Source organism: Dermacentor andersoni, chromosome 1, assembly GCF_023375885.2.
Source record: "Dermacentor andersoni chromosome 1, qqDerAnde1_hic_scaffold, whole genome shotgun sequence".
Taxonomy (NCBI): Eukaryota; Metazoa; Arthropoda; class Arachnida; order Ixodida; family Ixodidae; genus Dermacentor; species Dermacentor andersoni.
Window position 1 is genome coordinate 133,380,609 of NC_092814.1, and position 19,518 is coordinate 133,400,126.

Genomic DNA, 19,518 nt, shown 5'->3' on the forward strand with positions numbered 1-19,518 from the left:
TTCTATCACGCTTCTCGAGATGGCGCACGTTGACATGCTAAAGTTGCAGCAGTATCATCATATCATTCGTATCGTAAAGTGATCTAGCACGCATCACGTGGTTTTATTTACGCGGTAACTTACGCGGTCTTCATTACAACTGTTGCGAAAGGCCAAATTGCATTGGTTTCGGTATGAACACGAGCATTTGCGGACAGATTTCACAGCTGACGTGCAACGTTATTCGGAGAGACGTGTGTGTACCTGTTGGCCATATTGTGATTGCTGAGAGATGGGCTGGCAGCGAGTTGCATACCGCCCTAAAGAGTGAGCTTTTGCCACCATTTGCATATTGTTTCGTGCCGAATCACTACATAATGGTGGCACTTTTATGAAACAACTATCAAAATTACCGTCAGGTGAAAAAAAAAAAAAAAACACTTTCAACCGACATGTTGTGAAGCGGTTAATTAGATGCAGTGCATACAATTGTTTTTATATTAGTTCTATGCAGAGTGTAAGCTCGTGTAATATTTGTGTTTATGCATCGCACAGGTCACAACTTTAATATCATGAGATGTTTATGTTGATGCACCAGACCGTTCTAAAGATATGCCGAAATGCAAACACCAAATCAGGTGGATGGAAACTGGCGATGTAACAAAAACTAAGGCGATGTATGTTGCTTGTCGAGGAAAGTATGAGCATAAGAGGTACATGTATAACGGGGTGCACAGACGCTTATGACACACACGAAAACCCGCCGTGGTGGCGTAGTGTCTCTGGTGTTGCGCTGCTAAGCCCGAGGGCGCGGGATCTAAGCCGCATTTCGATGGGATGAAATGTAAAAACATCCGTGAACCGTGCGTTGGGTGCACGTTAAAGAACGCCAAATGGTCAGAAATGATCCACTTGATCCATTTGTCAGTAAAGATGAAAAAAGTTCAGGCAAGCATATGAGTCCACTAACGCATAACTGCTTTTGAACTTGTGTATTTACCAAATGTTTTTCATGTGTGAGTATGCAAATGCACATGCATGTGTTTGTAATCAACTTTGTTGTAATGCTCTCTAGCCATAAATTTGAGGATATATTTCTCTGCAGTGCAGAAAAAAGAATGTCCTTTGGCTCAGTTAATTGAGCACTGGTCTTCGAATTAGGTGTTCAACCCTGGCTTAGTGGAGAGGAAGCTATCCTTTCTTTTAATGCATGCATATCTGCTGTAGAACAAGGCTCCTACATGTAGCCACAATCTGTTGAGAAGTACACCACTTAAGAGCCATCGCTATCTATAACCAAATTTTAATAGAGCATGAAATCAAAACCATTTTTGTTGTAGAGGACAGGAATTGACAAAATATAAAAACGTGACAGTGGTTTGTAAATAGAAAACCAAGTATGCAACATTGTACATCCTAGCAACATGTCACAATTAGTGCTTCGTGTAGTATAACACTTCAGCCTTGGAATGGACCTCATTCTAAAATGGTAAAGTGGCTTCCCCCTGATGCCTTCAAGGCAGCTATATCGGCAAAAAGTGTTGCAGAGTGTTTTTAATGGGGAAACGAGTCGCTGACCACTGTCACATATGCAAAAAAAAAAAAGTAGATCCAATGCTAGGTTGGATTCTAAATGACGCGAAGCTTATTTGAGTTAGTGAGATAGCAGCAGTAGTGGATAACTTGAGCAAAGCTTCATTGCCTGTAAGTGCTAGCTGTCTGTGTCACAAGGTTAAAGTTGATGTATAATGCTTGTCAAGAGAAGAATGTTTATGAGATGCATATGCACAGACGAGTATGACGCTTATTTAAGTACACTTAAGGCTTCTACACCAATTCTACAGGTTGTCTAAAAATGGGTACATACCTGCCCAGCAGCACATCATACCCAGTGGCCAAAGTTGTCTACTCAGCAAGACAACATGCAGCCAGCAGCAAGTTGTCTATTTGGCCATATACTCAGCAGCACATACCCAATGGCCAAAGTTGTCTATGTGGCGAGACAGCAACCGCAAAGTGGGAGGAAGAGGCAACGGAAGCTTCACTTTTGCTTTAACGCAGCGCGATACTTCAGAACCTGTTCTTGGCTTAGTTTATGCAGTTGGTGTTTGGTAAAGGACATATTTACTGCTAAAGAGATGAATATTGTCACCCTAATGATAAATATGTCCTTTAAGAGCATGCTTTTGAAACTGTAACATTGCCACTGCTACATCAGCAATGGCCATCAACTATACTTCGAACATTATGCGCTAAGCTACGAGAATTCGTTCGCTTACAGTAAACCTTTCAAAGCGTATATTAGACAGAATAGGTTTCTTTGCTTTTGCCCATTTTCATGATTGTTGGTCGGTGGTGGTTGGACTTTCACTGCCAATACAAAGGTGCCTAATGCATAGCGTAGATGGTCTTGTGCAACAGAGTTGCGGGGCACATCCGTTGCTGAGCACCAACTAATTCTTTAACACACACATGTTGTTGTTCAAGAGCATTGGAGCGTTGTTTAGATGCTGTGATGGAGCTTTTGGGAAAGCACGGCTGAGCTGGAACTCGAGATAGTATTTCTTTTTTTATTTTTTTTATTTAGAAATACTGTCAACCCTCAGTTGAGGGTCATAAGAGGGAGGGATGTTATATACGTTCATACAAGACAGCCAGATACAAAAGAAATATGCACATGCACTACAGTGTCCTACGGATACAATACACGACACGATATACAGACTGTAAGACATGTATTCAAAAGTTCAACCAGCTGCCGCACGCACACAAACAGAAAAAAGGAAAAAGATAAAAAAAGAGAAGAAAAACACTTTACAATATCCACATGGTACAGTTTTAGTAAAGAACCTTGATTGCATTTGTAAACAATGCAGTATCAGAACTGCGAACAATTTCTGCAGGCAGCTTGTTCCACAGCTCTATTGACTCTGGGAAGAACGAACAACGAAAGGCATTGGTTCGGGACAAGTACGGTTGAATAGCTTCACTATGATTTAAGCAGGAGCTCAGTCTGCCTGGAGGTTTTAAATACAAATCTTTATTAATTTTTAGTTCGCCGTGAATTATTTGAAATAACGTTTTTACTCTCTGCTTCTTGCACCGATCTTCCAATAATTCAAGACCGCAAGACTTTAACATCGCCGAAACTGAGTCTGTCCTTCTATCTTTCGAAAAAATAAAGCGCGCCGCCCGGCGTTGCACCTTCTCTATTTTGGCCCACATTACCTTTTGATGGGGCGCCCATGCTACTAACGCATATTCTAGAGATGGTCGAATAAGAGATCTGTAAGCCAGCAGTTTAACATCTTTTGTTGCCCTCCCCAGTTTTGCTCTTAAAAAACCCAATTTCTTCTGTGCCGCAGAGCACACTCTTTCTACTTGATTGTGCCATTTTAAATCATGCGAAATAGAGACACCAAGATATTTGAAACAAGGAACATTAACTAGATTGTAGCCTTGAATATCGTACTGAAAAGTAAAAAATATTCTTTTTTGCAGTGATATGCGTGTATGTGGTCTTATCAAAATTAATTCGCATTTCCCACTTGTCACACCAACTCCCAAACGACTGAAGGTTTCGGTTGAGCTTAATCTGATCCTCTAAACAAGATACCGGCGCAAAAATCAAGCAGTCATCTGCAAAGAGCTTTATCTTAGCAGAACTATCTAAAGCGGTTGCTACATCATTGATGTAAAGCAGAAAAAGTGTTGGCCCTAACACGGACCCCTGTGGTACTCCTGAGTATACATCTACATAACCAGACTCGGAACCATCAACGCGAACTGCCTGCTTGCGGTTAGTTAAATAATCTTCAATCCATTTTAGAACATCGCCATTTATACCTGCTTTGTACAGTTTAAAAAGTAATTTACGATGGGGAACCTTATCAAAGGCGTTGGCAAAATCAACGCATATAACATCCATTTGTTCACGGCTGTTCATAGCGTTGGAAAAATTGTGTAATGTCTCAATGAGCTGTGTCACTGTGGAAAGTCCCCGTCGGAACCCATGCTGGCATGCGCAAAGGAGGCCATTTGATTCTAGGAAGATAATTATATGTTTTGCTATGACTTGTTCCATAACCTTGCAGCAAACTGACGTAAGGGATACAGGACGGTAGTTATTCATTAGAGTACGATTGCCACTTTTAAATATGGGGATAACTACAGCACAACGCCAGTCCTGTGGCATGGAATGGGTGCTTAGTGATTTCTGAAAAATAATTACCAAATAAAATGATATCCACTCAGCATACCTTTTCAAAAAGCCAGTAGGTATTCCGTCTGGCCCAGAAGCCTTCTTGTCATCTAACTGTAGCAACTGCTGGAATACGCCCCTCTGAGTAAAGTTGATAGCGCCCATGGAACTTTCGCTGAAAGATGCCCCATCATCTACTGGAAATGGTTGATCACTGCGCGTGAATACTGATTGGAAATATTTATTTAATACATCAGCGATAACACCATTTTTTTTACTACAACATTTCCTACCGTCATTTGCTTTATTTTTTCCTTTCTGCGGTCTAAATAACGCCAAAATTTTTCTGGGGAAGTCTTAAGAAAATCACTTAGAGTGCGATTAAAAAATGTTTGCTTCGAACTGAGTAACAAAGCCTTTATTCTCTGACGTACTGCGTGTATTTCCCTAGGATCTGCTTTTCCCTTGCGCAGCCTTTTTAATTTCCGTTTCGCGTGAACAATATCCCTAGTTATCCATGGGTTACTCCGCTTCGTTTTCTTGAGTCGGGTCGGAACAAACTGATTTATGCAGACTTTAATAATAGCTTGAAAGCGCTGCCACAAATCTTCAACTGTTTCGACCTCGGAGACATGTTCAAGTTCGTTGAAACACTTTTCTAAATAATCTAGAATAGACGTATCATCGGCCTTAGCATAGTCTTTGATTTCAACACGTACAGTAGGTTTTGTAGGTGGTGGTGTACAAGTAAGCACATTCAGCAAAATGATTTTGTGATCGGATATACCATCGGTGACTGCCATTTCATAATCGCCTACTTTATGGGAAAGGAACACCAAGTCAAGCAATGACTGCGATTGGGACGTTATACGTGTGTTTTCCTTCACTATTTGCCTTAAGTTATGAAAAAATGTTATATCCAATAATTTTTCGTGGGGAAGGACAGCCCTCCTCTTCTCCCTCTGCCCCTCTCCCTGTGGTGGGAAAGGAGGATAGCAGTTGCCTTCCATGCCGACTTGTGAAGAAAAACACATGACGAATCAGTTAATATTTATAGCCACATTTACTACCATGTCAAAGGTGTTGGTCAATGACTGTTTTCTATGGAATAATGCAATGAAACATCAAATGCTACCTAGATATCTTCACTGCAACAAATTACTGCTGTCAAGAGCATCATTCTTTTAATAAAATGAGTGGCTTTTTAGAAGCATTCGGCTATTTGCTTACATTGACAATCATAGTCAATGGCTTCCACACACTATTTTATTGTGACATTTGAAGCTTGCAATGTGGAGCTAACAGATCTCGTTTCTCTCACAGGCTTGCTTCAAACAGTAGTTTCAGACCACTTGGGATTGGTTGATTTCTACCCATCAAGTGACAGTGCTGTCCTGTACATCACAGAGGCTGATCTCCTCAGTGAGCATGCTATTAAGAGGAAGATCGTAAAGTTGCGAAAGGTACGTCAACATTGTTCAGCACACAAGTCTGTTAACTCACAGAGGAGTGAAAGAAATTGACTTTGTGCTTGTATTAGTTTTACGGTGAACATTGTTTCACATCATTACTCCTAGGTGTAACACTCCAGGAGGACACAAATGGTTTTTATATGGCTGCATATATATGCCACATGTTTTGAAAAAGTATCTGGCTTTTACACATTTGGCAACTAACAATAACATAATGAGCATACCATTTTAGTTACCAATGCTGCCTCAGTAAGCATTTTGATACATTTGTGGACTTCTAAAAAATATTGTGGCATCAACACTTGCATTATTATTAATCTGTGGTTGATGTTAAAATAAGCTGGCTGAACTTGAGATGTCTGACTAAGCTGTGACAAGCCAGTATTAATATGGTAGAAATGTATAGCAGGATCAGTCAGTATAGAAGTGGGAATGTTGTACTGTTATATATTTACTCTAATTAGTCATAAACTAGTGAAAAAAGGTGTTCAATTCTCTAGAAAGACCAAGTCGTAGAGGCATTGCATTGTCGCAAAAGTTGACGAAGCATACATGAATATTTGAGTAAATATCTACAAAGATTATACAGCTATCTTAGTTCTTCATAAGAAAAAGTGGAAAAATATCTATATAGAATGGTGTCAGGGCTAGGCGATAATTTATATAATGCTATCTACTGCATGCTCAAAAGAAGTAAGTAATGCAAGCTGGTCGAGTCCAGTAGGCAGTATGTTCTATTTTTTCGTTATGCCAAGAATAATAGCCAGACCATCAACTTTGTCACCACCCACAGCAAGACTTCTGGTATGTTTTGGTATGTAGTAGTAGTAGTAGTAGTAGTAGTAGTAGTAGTAGTAGTAGTAGTAGTAGTAGTATAGTAGTAGATTTTGTTGCAACATAATGACTGCTATGTAGACTAAGTCGCGAGATGCACTAATGACATTTGTCAGTGTATGGTCCCTGTACCTAGTCAAAAGTTGGAGATATACTTGAAGTGCATCCTGATGAAAGTAGATTTGAGATGACCAGCTGCATGGCCTCTGTAATAGCACCTCATGTAGAAGTGGGGTAGCCCTATGTAGACCGTGAGTGCACAAGCCTGACCACTTTCAGGTGTACAGGTAATGGTTAAAGCTGAGAAAATACAGGCACACTGTAGCAAAGACATCCAACTAACAGGGCCTGGGAGATTTGTAAAAAAATATGATTTGGGTGACTCCCATGACTGTCTTGATATACATCAGATATGAACAAAGCTGTCAGAGTTTTTTCTTTAGCTGTGAAAGATAATGTTCCCCAGCGCATTAGACAAAGACGACAGAAAAGGACACACAGAGCACTGAACTTACAAATTAACTTTATTTTCCAGAGCACAGCTATAAGTGCACTTTTCACCAGGAAAACAGGAAACAACACAAGTGAGACACAAAAAATTTTAATCTGCAAAAGACAGATTACAACTTCACCAAAGCTCAACCTTAATGAACTCTGAAACATGCTTTGACCAATATGAATTATGGTCTATGATGCCAAGAAATTTGTGGTGAGTTAGTGAAGGTATAATCTTCCCATCAGGTCACAGCAAGATAACATGTCATAAATTTTCATGTAAAAGTCATAGTCACATTCTTTGTTGTTGAAAGCTGCTGTCCTGAATGATTGAAATATGTGGACATGATCGACACTACAGGCTACAGCTCTACATAGTGGCCTTGGAAGTCTGAATCCGCTAAGGAGCGTGTAACAACTCACTTGCCAAAGCTACTAGAACCAAAAATGGATGGCACTCTAGCGTAGCACCTATCCCCGGCTGTCACCTGCAGAAAAGCATGAAACATGGGGGTGCTAAGCCGCAATGTGTAGGATTACTGCAGCGGTGGGTGTTGAATGTGTTGGGAGTGAGAGAGCAACCACTGTTGCAGATCTCGGTGGGAGTAAAAATAGTCAAGTGAGAACCCTGAGGACTTGAGTGCAGAAGGGTTCCATGTGGAAAAAGAAAAAAAGCACCTTATTAATGCTATGCGTAGAAATTGTAAGACATATGTCAAGTCGCCTCACATGCACAGCAAAACTTAGTTAAGGTTTCGTGTTGTCTCAAATGCAAATTTCTTACATCCGAAGAGTCTAAATGGCAATGTCATATTTGGCCCGTCTATCAGAATACAGTGGAATCTCGATAAATGAAAATCGCTCAAATGTAACTGCTGCTTAAATGGAACACCATCCTCATGGTTGGTTGGTTTTGTATTCATGCAGTGCTCTCTGCAGTGTCTCTCAGTAAATGGAACTCCTGATAAACAGAACCAATTTTCCTGGGCCCTTGAGGTTCCGTTTAAAGAGAGGCCATTGTAAGTGGAAAGTGAAGTTTGAGCATTCTCTTCTTAAAACCTGCCAGGCGGCCTAAAGACCTTGAGTGTTTCGTTGAATTATTACAGAACAGTAGATCCTTCTCCACAGTGATGGCAACAAGCCACATGACATCATGATTTTTTTTTTATGTAGCGGCACGAACTGCATCTAGGTCTTCGAGGATGTGGACTGGAGCCTCGGCAACAGGTGCCTTAACTTCATTAAGCAGCATTTGCAAAACACAGAAAAACTGCACAAGCATTGCCTTGATTTGCATATCCAAGGTTTGCATTCACATTGGACTTCTGGTGACTGCACTTTTGCACTACAAGCCTATGAAGGCAGCGAAGGCTGTGGCCGTATCATAGTGTCCTTCATCAAAAACAATGTTGCAAACACAATGTGGCTGGAGGCAGAGCCAACACTTGAGGCACAACAGGAATGCATGTTGCCTTTTACTGCGTTTTTGTGGCTAACCTCCCTTCCTTTCTTTTGCTCCTCTCTCTCTCTTGGCTGCAATTACTTTATGATGTACCTTAATAGCCGCTTCCATGTGTGTGGCAATTTTGCACCGTTTCCCTGAGCATGGGCATTTCACTATTTAATTTTGGGCATTGTGGGGTCCATTGCAGTTAATGCATGTCACAATGGACACGCCAAACTCCAACTCTTTGTCATCACCACTACAGGGGGTACGAATCGTCTTGCTTGTGCACACAGTGGTCATGTGGCTAAGTTTTTCAGCAATCACGGTGCTGCCATGGTCTAGGGACATATTGATGGACAAGGTGTCTCATATATCCTGCTTTCACGTGCAATGGTAACTTTTCTTCCAAGAAAAGATTTATGTGCTTTAACCGTTCGAAATAGTGGATGACCTTGATGTAAACAGCTAAGGATAGTAGTGTTGGTAGATCAGTATCATTAATATCCATGTCCATGTGTGGACTTAAGCCAGGGTCGCGTTAAACCTTGCTGGACGTTCAATAAAGTTGTATCCATCCATCCATGTGTGAACCACACTAGCAATGGTGTTGCTTTCGTGTGAAATGAACCACAACTTCAAATGTGTCAAGGGTGGTTCATGTAGACACAAGAGCAATAAGTGCTATAGGTTTCTTCATACATTACCGTGAACCTCTCCGACTTGCCCTGGAATTAGCCTCTCAAGATAGGCAGAGAGTTTCCAGGTGTAAGCAGACTGCGCTCAACTGTTACATAGAAGTCGGCAGTAATTTACTTCCTTTCCTTTTACTTTATTTAGTTACATTTATAAACTACTAACTACTACTATCATTGGGTGTATTGTGGTTGTTCGTCGTTGTGATGAGAACATACGCAGTTGTATGTTTATTAACAGTGGTGGCATATTGCAGTCAAACACACTCACAGCAACTCATAGCCTCTTTATTGCCACCATCAGATTCCATGTGATGTTGCAGCCTGACACCAGAAGCAGTGAACTGTCTTGTCATTGCTTTTGACGGTGTACTTACCACTAAGGCATCAGGATACAGACATAACTCATTGCACCTTGTAAGTGCATGAACCACTGCAAGGTTTCAGTCTTTCTTCAATGGATGATTTGCTTAATACAAGTTTCTCTTCCTTTTTCAAGTGTCTTCATCACAACATTTTTGAAGAAGCCATCACCATTTTTAAATAACATCTTGTAGCCCAAGTTCCAGTTCTTGGTGCTTCTTAGCTGTAGTTTATAAGATTTTGACTTGCTATTTGGGACACCTCTCTAACACATATATATAATTTAATATCTAGTTGCATATTATAGCAACATTTTTATACAACAAAGCAGATTACGTTTTAAACTTGTGTTTTGGCATTGTCTTTTTAATAAATATATTCTTACTCTGGCTGCTTATAAATGTCTATGCATTCATGCACAGGAGAACAGAATGTGCAAATATATGCATGCACACTATTTTGCCTTGGTACTTTAAAACTCTCAGATGGCTCACCTCTGTGAGCCTTTTCTGAACTTGCCATAAACACAAGCAATTACATTTACATCCTGAAACTGTGAGCACACGCGAGCTAATATACCCATGTGGAAAATAAAAAGAAAAGCGATAATTTTAATTTACTATAAATGACTCGGTTTTTGTGAAGACCAGACTTTTGTAATTTTATCCATTGCCCTACAGCTGGTGCAAAATTAACTCACAGGACCACTATTTCCAGCAATGCACCACTCTAGTGGCTTGGACATTCCTTGAAGTTTAATACAAGTATCAAATGAAACTTTAAAAAATTGTCCTCGAGAAAAAAAAAAATGCAAATTTCATCGTTATTTGACCTGTCAACTTTTATTTCTTCTGCAGAACAATGCTAAGAAGCCATACGTCATTGCCGAACAGGCCGAAGCCCTTCAAGAACAGTACAACAACTTGCAGCAGTTTGCAGTAATGGAACTAGGAATCCCTGTTATGGCTGTGCATAACCAACTTGAAGCAGCACAGCTTCTTGCTCAAATGGTATGCACAAAAGTTAATCTAATCCTTGCTACCATTATTGTCCTTTTAATTCTAGCACAGTCATTTGAAGGACAATGCTTTTGCAGGTGGTAAAAAGTGTGCATGCAGAGCACGAATTGATCTTGGTCCTGGTTTCTGGTTGCTGCTATTAATATAATTTGATGGTACCAAGATAACCAGTGCAGAAATGACAAGCATCCAATTGCTTTTATTGTGTTGACTTTTAACATTTTTTCACCACCATTTGGCACATTCTTATAAACATGTAATAAGCATTTTCAAATATAGATGTAACTTCCCATGCACACATGCAGTATTGAGGGAACAAGAAACACTCAGACTCCAGAACAAGTTTTCCAGTGAAAATAGGCAATCATTTATTGCCTTTTATGCCTCCTTGCTTTCCTTGAAGTTATGTCAGACAAATAAAAGTTGTGTAATGCAACACTTCTTAAATGTGGTAAATAAACTTGCAATAAGATGGCGAGTTGGGCTAGTTGGTTGACATTCATATTCGAGTTAGAATTGAAGTGCACTGAAGATGTGGACACGGAAAGGAAGTAGAGAGGATAGCACTGTCCTGTCTACTTGCTTTCCGTGTCCTTCAATTTTAACTCAAGTAAATAAGCTTGATTAGTTTCGAGACAATAATGTCATGAATGTCTGAGTGAAATATTATACTTGTACAAGACCCCTGCCACTTGTCTCCCTTACTCTTACACAAGAGTAAACACGGCTACTGGGTGGATTTCTTGCAATTTAACGATTAATAAGCAGTGTCTCTGGCAGAGTCAAAAAGTGGAAATCCCTTATCACTGAGTGGGCACGTATGCCATCTGGTGGCAAGTGATACTGGTGTTGAATGTGCCAATATTATTGCTTCAAAGACGGGTGGTACAACAGAGGGTAATGCCACATGATCTAAACGTCATGCCAATACAAAAGCTCAGCATTATGACTGGTGAAACGTGGTGGCCATTGTGCCATACAGGTGTGGCACGCAGCTTTTTGTGCAGTACGCATGACGAAAAGGAGGAAAAGGTTGCAAGGGCATAGCAGGGACATTTGATGGTTAACTAACATCAGTAACTCTTTCCTTACCATTATATATATATATATATATGTTCTTTTTTTATCTTTTGTGTTTTATACAGTAGTTGTAACGCATACCATAGTACATGAAATTATAGCCTGATCACTGGTGTACTAAATGGATGTAAAGCATTAATAACTGCTCACACAGTTCTTGAGAACTGGTATGTGAAACTTCAAAGGAGCACCTCAAGGAACATGACTGAAAGCAATAATCTGCTATTTTCAGTATAAGTACTGAGTAAAAAAAAACCTGAATTACACAAAATATGCACCCAGCTCCTAGTTCCCAACTTTTATAAGTCAGACTATGCAAAAACATTATTACATAGTTTTATTGGCATCAATCCTAGCCATAGTGATGTCCATGCTATGTGGGAAAGCAGTAGCTTTGCAGCTGGGAAATTGGGTAAGTTCTTGTTGTGCAGCAAGCATTTTTTACTCATTGCAGTAGGCACCTGGCTCATTTTTTACTGCATTTTTTACATGCGCAGAGCAATGGTTGTCAGGTTAGGGAGCACACAGAAGCCTTCTCATACTTGATTATTGCATTTGATCAGCTTTCCTCTGCAAGCAAGCTGGTCCATTGTGCGTTCAACTGGCACTGGAGCCCCCACGTCTTTTTTTTCTCTCTTTTTTTTTTCAGTTTCTGCACAGTAGTGTATAGTTACGTAGAGTGTTGCGCAATATTGTAGAAAAATGAATAAGCGCACTTGTACAGGTGGTGTTCAAAATGCAAGAGCTTAAACTGCTGGCCAAGCTTCGATTGCTGGTCGGTCAGAAATCAACTGTGTGCTCTTGTGTGCATGAGAACTCCACACGACTGGAAGGATTGCTCATAATAATTTGTACATACGCTGTTGAAGGGCTAATGGATAAAAACAACCCACAGGTGGAACAACAACATTGCACTCAATATTATTTGGAACACAATGATCAAAACACCACATACTCATGAACACCTAGTGACGTTTGAGACATTGTTAAAACAGTGTACACGTCGGCTCGGAGATTTACACAGCCCAACAGGAGCTTCCGAGTCTTCACTGATGCCGCCATTTAAATATTAGATGGCCGAGTAGACCAAAGTGGAAATTTTGCATCATTTGATTACGGAGGTGCTAGAAGCGCTAGAGGCTAGTTTCGACAATGCCTCCAGTCGAAGTTTGTTTTTCCAGACTCCCCAATCTGCTAAACATTGTCAAACCTAACTAAGTTTAGTCGTCATTTCAGACGTTGCACGACGTTGCTAGTAGAATTCCAACAGAAATCTTATGCGTAGAAAAACTGTGTGTAGAACTTATGCGTAGAAATATGCGTAGAACTTATGCATAGAAATATGCGTAGAAAAACTATCAGTTGATTTCTATAGGCTCGCTAACGAAAGAGTTAATACAAGGTGCATTAAAAAGTATTTCATTGGAAAAAAATTCCTAAAATGAAGCATTTTAATATCATACACATTCCATACCCCTCATAAAAGGTGCTGCAAAGTCATTTGACTAAAAAAAAGGGGGCTCCTTTAACATGCAAATATTTTTAGCTAGTATAAACTTAGAAATCACATATAAAGGACAGAAATATAGAAATATTGATTGTTATTGTGGCTTTGATCAGAGTGTAATCTTGTGGTTAAGATGCAGAAGTAAAGCCAGGCAGCACATAAACACTTAAGGTATTTTGTATCTCCATTCTATACCCACTGCAGTGGCTGTGGCATTGTTCTGCTGAGCACGAGGTCACAGATTCAATCCCCGGCCGTTGCGGGCAAAATCTGATAGGGGTAGAATGCATGAATGCTCATGTACTTAGCTTGTCAAAGAACCCCAAGGTGGTCAAAATTAATCCAGAGCCCCTCACTGCAGTGCCTTTCATAACCCCAGTGTTGCCTTGAGATGTTGAATTCTACAAATCAATCAATCAATCTTTGTCCTGTGAAAATTGGCACACTTCGCTTTTATGTTGTGTGCCACAAAGCAGCAGCTCTGCTGCAGTTATTGCTGGTGTAGGCAAAAGACAAGTGTGGAATGCAATTGCAAGCTTGTGGGCACAAAAATTGAAATGAAGACAAGCACCACTGGCATTACTTTTGTTCATAGACAAAATTGATGATACCTTGGGACATGTTTTTGGAGGTTTCTTGACAGGTGTTAATAAATGTAGAGGAGGTATTCTGTAAGAGTCCACCTAGTGGACTGTCCATTTCGGCCGCTCCTGATTGGCTAAGGCTGCTCATCTCCTCCTCGCTTGTACAGCTGCAGCCAATCAGCAGTGGCCGAGATGGACAGTCCACTACGTGGACTCTTACAGAATGCCCCCCCCCCCCCCCCCCCCCCCAATGGACAGCAGAGTTAATGTCTACTCTTTCTGCTTACATCCCTGGTGTTTTCATAGGCTATGCATTGCAATGCCCTTTTGTTTACCAACATGCAGCATATTTATACCAAAAAGTGATGCATTTCTTTTTATATCGTCCATTGTGTAGCAGTTTGCCTCTGTCTAAGCCTTGAAAAATTAATATAAGATTCTTGTCTGTTTACTTGTAGGAGGCTGTGGAGAGTGGAGAAAAGCAAAACCCTTTTTTAGCACCATGGCGATTACCTCCTTTGACTTCAGCACTTGCCACCTGCCTGCTACGAGTGCCTGGCTTAGGTGAAGTCAAAGCCAAGGCCTTGCTCCAGAAGTATCACAGTGCGTTGACATGTGGTAGAAAAACCTTGCTTTTACCTTTTCATTTTGTGTGGCACATGGTTGGGACATCTTCATATAAAATATTTTACCAGGTTATCCTGTTTTCAAACACAGCAGATAACCTCATCTGCTTCACTAGCCTCCTTATGTAAAGTCTTGTTGTCTTTTTCAGGCCTTCGAGCAATAGCTTCATGCAGTACAGAAGACCTTACAAAAGCTGTAGGACCAGCATCTGCAACAAGTATTCACAAGTTCTTCAATGGCCTCAAGTGATGCAAGGGGCTATGAATAGAGATGGCACGCTGTAGTGTTTACGCATAAGGGCCAATCAAATGTAGACAGATGTATGGTTGGCATTTGAAAGTTAGATGGCACACATCATTGCTTGTACTACTGTGGCTTTGTGTGAATTCTATGAAAATGTAACGTTGAAGGCTCAATTTTGTGTTTCATACCAAGTGCGTTCATTTTGCCTACACTGCTACAAACCACTTCTCAGCAGTGCATAATAAGAAATTGTGGAGCATGAGTTCAGCAGTTCAACACAGCATGCCTGTGAAATCACTGAGTAACAAATGCCGAAGTGCACGTGTGGTACAAACCTGCATGGTGGCTGCATGTGCACTGTCCGCTGGGTACTTCATCATTAATGGTGACGAAGTCCGAAATGCAGATACAGTTGGCATCTGTAGTGTTTCCTCTTTAATAACTGCAGACGGCATTGTCCCATTTCTGCCATAAGTGAAGATATGATTAATGTACAGAAATGCGGGAGTCTAGAACAGGCCATTGATACCAATGACAGAAAAAGAAGTACTACTGCATATGTGGTATGTCTTTTTGTCCTGAACCTTTCGTATCTTTATTGGTGAACAGGAAGTAAAGAAAGATGGGAATAAGCAGGGTTTCTATGATGCTTACATCTATCTGCTGCACTGCTGCTTAGCACCTGCACCAAGTCAGCACTGCCAGTAGGAGGGTTTAGCAAAACCGTGAACCATTCCGGCACATTCAAAACGGACAGCTCGTTACAGCACCATGCGATTTTGTTAAGGCGAACCAAACACTCACATAATATAGACCCGAGGATAAAAGGGCAGTTGGTGTTTCTGAAGGCAACTACTACTGTGTGTGCATATGAAGCACAGCAGTGGCAATGCACATGGGCTGGTTTTCAGACAAGCTTAATCTGCGTGCACCTGAATGGCAGTAGATAACTCAATGAAGCAATAAATGCCTGTTTGAAATACCTGCGATGCTCTGTATCTTGAGAGAATGTGTAATAACCCTGCAACTATTATTTTATACCTGACATTACCACCTGTTAATAACTTTGTAGAAATAAACAGTTTTTGTTAACTGAGTCAACAAATATTTAAGATTTAAACTTGCCTTATTGTTTGTTGCACTACATGGGCCATTTTGAAGCCCATAAATCACTTAATCATGCTTGTACAAGAGGGAAAACTTAGGGGCCAGATTTTGCTAAATCAGTCAGATAGGTCTCTTACTGCAGCAAACTATTATGTCTAAAGTGACGTAAAAGACCAGCTTGTGCTTAGTCCTTAAAATATATCTTTTTATAACAGGCTATGTTTTCGCTATTTACAGCTGCTGCTTGTAGAAATTTGGACAATCTATATTCAAAAGCAGATATGTTACACTATTCTAAGACCTCATTAAGGGTCTTCGTTCACTGTACATGGTGTGAGCCATTGCAAAAGCTTGCAAGGCAAGACATTTCGAAGGAGTTTCGCTTTGTCACTCCAGTTCTATCACTGACCCGGCACAATGATGGAAGTCTCTGCACACTTAAAATGCATAATAAAAAGACTAAGTGGGACAGAAATGTACGGGTTTCAGATGTGCTTGGCCATTGTGGTTTCAGAGACAATGCTAGTCTGTTACATTGCTGCCCTGGACTCTGCCTGCAGGGTAATCTTTCTGCATACGAGGAGAAGATGCAGCAACATTTCGACTAACATTGTGCAAACTGCAAATGCTATAGGATTGTAGGACACAAATTTCTTGACTACAGCAGCTTCAGTCACAGCCGTAAGTGTGGTTTCCTCATGTACTGGCACTCCTATATTTTCCGTACACTTGCATACCTCCTCCTTCATACAGGTGGCATAATTTAGCCTGAAAGGCCGCAACTTCTTTTGATTCGCTGGCACCTGCTGTTATGATATTTTCTGCTAATATTTTTGAAACTTGCTACACATCACGCTGTACATGCTGAGGCAAGATACACAATTTGAAGAGTGTTAAAGGAAACAATCATACATAATATGCTATGTGTATGATTTGCGATAAAACTTTGGATCATCAAACCAAAGCTTTATGAAGTGCGAGATTTCACTTCAGAAAGCTGATGCTCGACACCTCGGATGGCTACAAATTGCACTAAAGTATCAACATTGTAAGCAAATGATATTGTTCTTCAGCTGTGTGTGCTGGCTGCTTAAAAATTTTATGCAGCGAGACTGAACATGTAACACATTTACGCAATTGAGCTTGCATTTTTTCTTTTTGCCAACAAGAGAAGCGTTGGCAATACCATTTTATTCTGTACAGACCTAGCGAGACTGATCTCCAAGATCTTCTATTAGGTCTTCATCAATTTCTGGCCACTTTTCAGTGATGACATCAAAAATATCATCTTTTACATCGCCCTGAATGACAATTTCGTCATCACCAGTCACTGACGAACCACAGGAGAACTTGTGGGAGAAGAATTTTGATGCATCTTTTAGGTCAATATCAAAGGTACTCAACCCAGTCACCACAGTCACAAACTTCTTCTTTCCCCTGAAAAAAGAAATAAAAGAAATATTAGGAACAAAGGAGCACTTATAGTGATTAAGACCTAGTTTGATGGCTGTAAATTGTAATGGGCACAAGGGAAATGCATTAAAGATGATTAACAAGCATGACAACATAGCAGACTTGCACATGTTAAAAAAAGTAATTAATACAACTACTTCATTAAAAGTCTAACTGATCACTTTTATGCTACTTTCTTCCCAACTTTTATTAACACTGCACGGATACAATAAGTAGAATGAGCTGCCCTGGCTGTTTCAATGCATCCTCTTCAGCCATTCACACTTGCTTATCTTTACTAACAATTGCTTTTCAAAATCTTTGTTGGTCATCTTTCCTTACTGTGAAGTCATCAACAGCAACACTGAAAACTCCTTCGATGTGCATGTTGCAGAGAAGGTCAATGTTGTAACGTAAAAACATCTTGCGCAAAATATTGTGGTTACTCAATTCCGCAATGCTGCTCGTGTCTTGGTCCTCTGTGAAGTGCAGTGCTTCGTTGTTGGTGAGACTCGAAGAAGGTGCTCCCGGTAGGTCCAATGAAAAGCTGAAAGACTCGTCTGTAGGCAATTTCCTGGCATCGAAATCCAAAGTGGCCATTGCTATCAAGTCATAACACTGGCTCAGTCTGGCAACAACCAATGGAGCATTAGGTTTGTTCACAATTCAGAAAATTCAGAAAAAGGTGCACGGCACCACAAACGAAAAGGTGCAGGGGGTGCCAGTTATGGTGCGTCGGGCTGCACACACTCGCTGCAAGGTTCAAGGGTGCACTGCACCGCAGCGGCACCTTGCCTTGCACCCCGTTCAATCAAGCACGGGGGTGTAGGGTGCACCGCTGCACCTCGGGGAATCAAAGGCCTAGGTGCAGCGCACCGTGAATAGGTGCAGAAGGTGCTGAGAAACTTGGCTGAATTGAATAAACCTATTAAGATGAGCAAACAGATACTGAGCACATGGGTTTACCTGTCTGAACAAGAGCATCCACTAGGCTGCTGTATGGCTAACCGCAGGCTTTCTAGTGCTCAAAGGTGTGTTGCTTGTTACAACTTACTCATCAATAAAGTAACTGGTTACATGTAATTTGTTACTGAAAAATGTAATTGAAATGCAGTGAGCATCACTGAGTAAAAAAAAAAAAAAAGTAATGGATCAATTGCAAAACTACCAAAAATGTAACTGTTTATAAAAGTAACTAATTGCATGTAATTTGTTATGCACAAGTCTGCAATATAGGGACAGAACGTGATGCTTAAGAGAGAATGTATTTGCCGATTCCATAAATGCGTAAGTCGATCTGTAGAACTGAGGGACGGAACACGGTTAAAGAGCGACACTGCAACACATTAGGCGGTTGCCAGCTTTTTCACCATGAAAACGTTGGACTGTCACATGTAGCATTACTCGAGAACGATGGGGACGCCCTGGAAGCTGAACTACGGCCAGCTCAAGAGTCACCAGAGGAAACGTGTCGCGAAGTGATACATGGTTATAAGGAATTTGCTAGGCAGCATCCATGACGACTATAGACCTTCGCGACACCGCAGCCACATGCGGGAGCTTTGTGTATCTGCTCCTTGCAGCTTGTTTTGGTACAAAGGCGCCTGCCTTGTAGAGTTTTTATCGAAAAAGTGTACATGCCAATGCTGGATCTGTATTAGTAGAGGTCTAATACTGCTTGCAATCGACAAGCTTGTCATGAGCCAAACGAATGGTGCGATGTACAGTATGTCTGCAATGCACTCGTATTATGCCCAACTATAATTGCAATAATTAACTAGAACATGTGTGCCACGCTGAAAAAAATCGCACTTTGGTGCAACCCACACTAACGAGTAGACTTACCGCGACGCTCTGGACAGGCAAATTCGCTTGTCTTTTTCCACCCTCTTTTTGGCTTTAACCATTCCTTTGCCGCCGCGCTTTTGTCGTTTCTTTTCTTCATCACCGCCAGCTCCAGTTTGTGGAGCGTCACTGAGGTTTAATCGTCGCTCGAATTCCTCGGGAAGGTTCTTCTGAAGCCACTCTTTGCACTTTTGCGAGTCCGGGTAGTATTCGCAATACTCAAGCGGCATAGAGCACTCCCCGCAGTAGATCACTTCGATGGGGTACGAAACGCCGGGCAATGGTCCAGTTGGCAAAGCTTGCGTGCCTCCTTCAGACATTTCCCTGTAACCACAGTTCACGGCACTTTCCTAAAAACACATGAACGGCACAGGCTCCGCACGCAAATGATACCGGCTTTTTGCACCCGGCACGAAAATATCCTGGCCTACCGATACCAACCAACAACGCGCATCGCGTGGTACTCCGCGTGGCGCCGGAAGCGACGAACAACCACCTACAAGGTCAGTTCGCGTACTTGCCGCGAAAATAGAATAATTATGGAGGAAGGAAAAAGTTAGGAGAAAGCATT

At 41.1% G+C, this 19,518-nt stretch overlaps 2 protein-coding genes across 5 annotated transcripts; one reads left to right on the forward strand and one right to left on the reverse strand.

The window, feature by feature from the left end:
* Positions 1-16,165, forward strand: LOC126544264 (Fanconi anemia core complex-associated protein 24-like). Of its 4 annotated transcripts, none has more exons than XM_055062062.2 (6): positions 1-306; positions 5,504-5,643; positions 8,155-8,208; positions 10,341-10,493; positions 14,132-14,291; positions 14,449-16,165. In XM_055062062.2, exons 1-6 carry the CDS (start codon positions 174-176, stop codon positions 14,547-14,549), a joined length of 741 nt encoding a protein of 246 aa, XP_054918037.1. In that variant the 5' UTR covers positions 1-173; the 3' UTR covers positions 14,550-16,165. The 4 variants fall into 4 exon arrangements, with proteins under 4 accessions (XP_054918037.1, XP_054918038.1, XP_054918039.1 ...); XM_055062063.2 differs by having other exon boundaries at positions 11-306; positions 14,132-14,276; XM_055062064.2 differs by lacking the exon at positions 8,155-8,208 and having other exon boundaries at positions 14-306.
* A 628-nt stretch (positions 16,166-16,793) lies between these two features.
* Positions 16,794-19,373, reverse strand: DENR (density-regulated protein). Its single transcript, XM_050191526.3, has 2 exons — positions 18,948-19,373; positions 16,794-17,087 (listed from the first exon to the last, which is right to left on the reverse strand). Exons 1-2 carry the CDS (start codon positions 19,265-19,267, stop codon positions 16,856-16,858), a joined length of 552 nt encoding a protein of 183 aa, XP_050047483.1. The 5' UTR covers positions 19,268-19,373; the 3' UTR covers positions 16,794-16,855.
* Between the last annotated feature and the right edge of the window lie 145 nt (positions 19,374-19,518).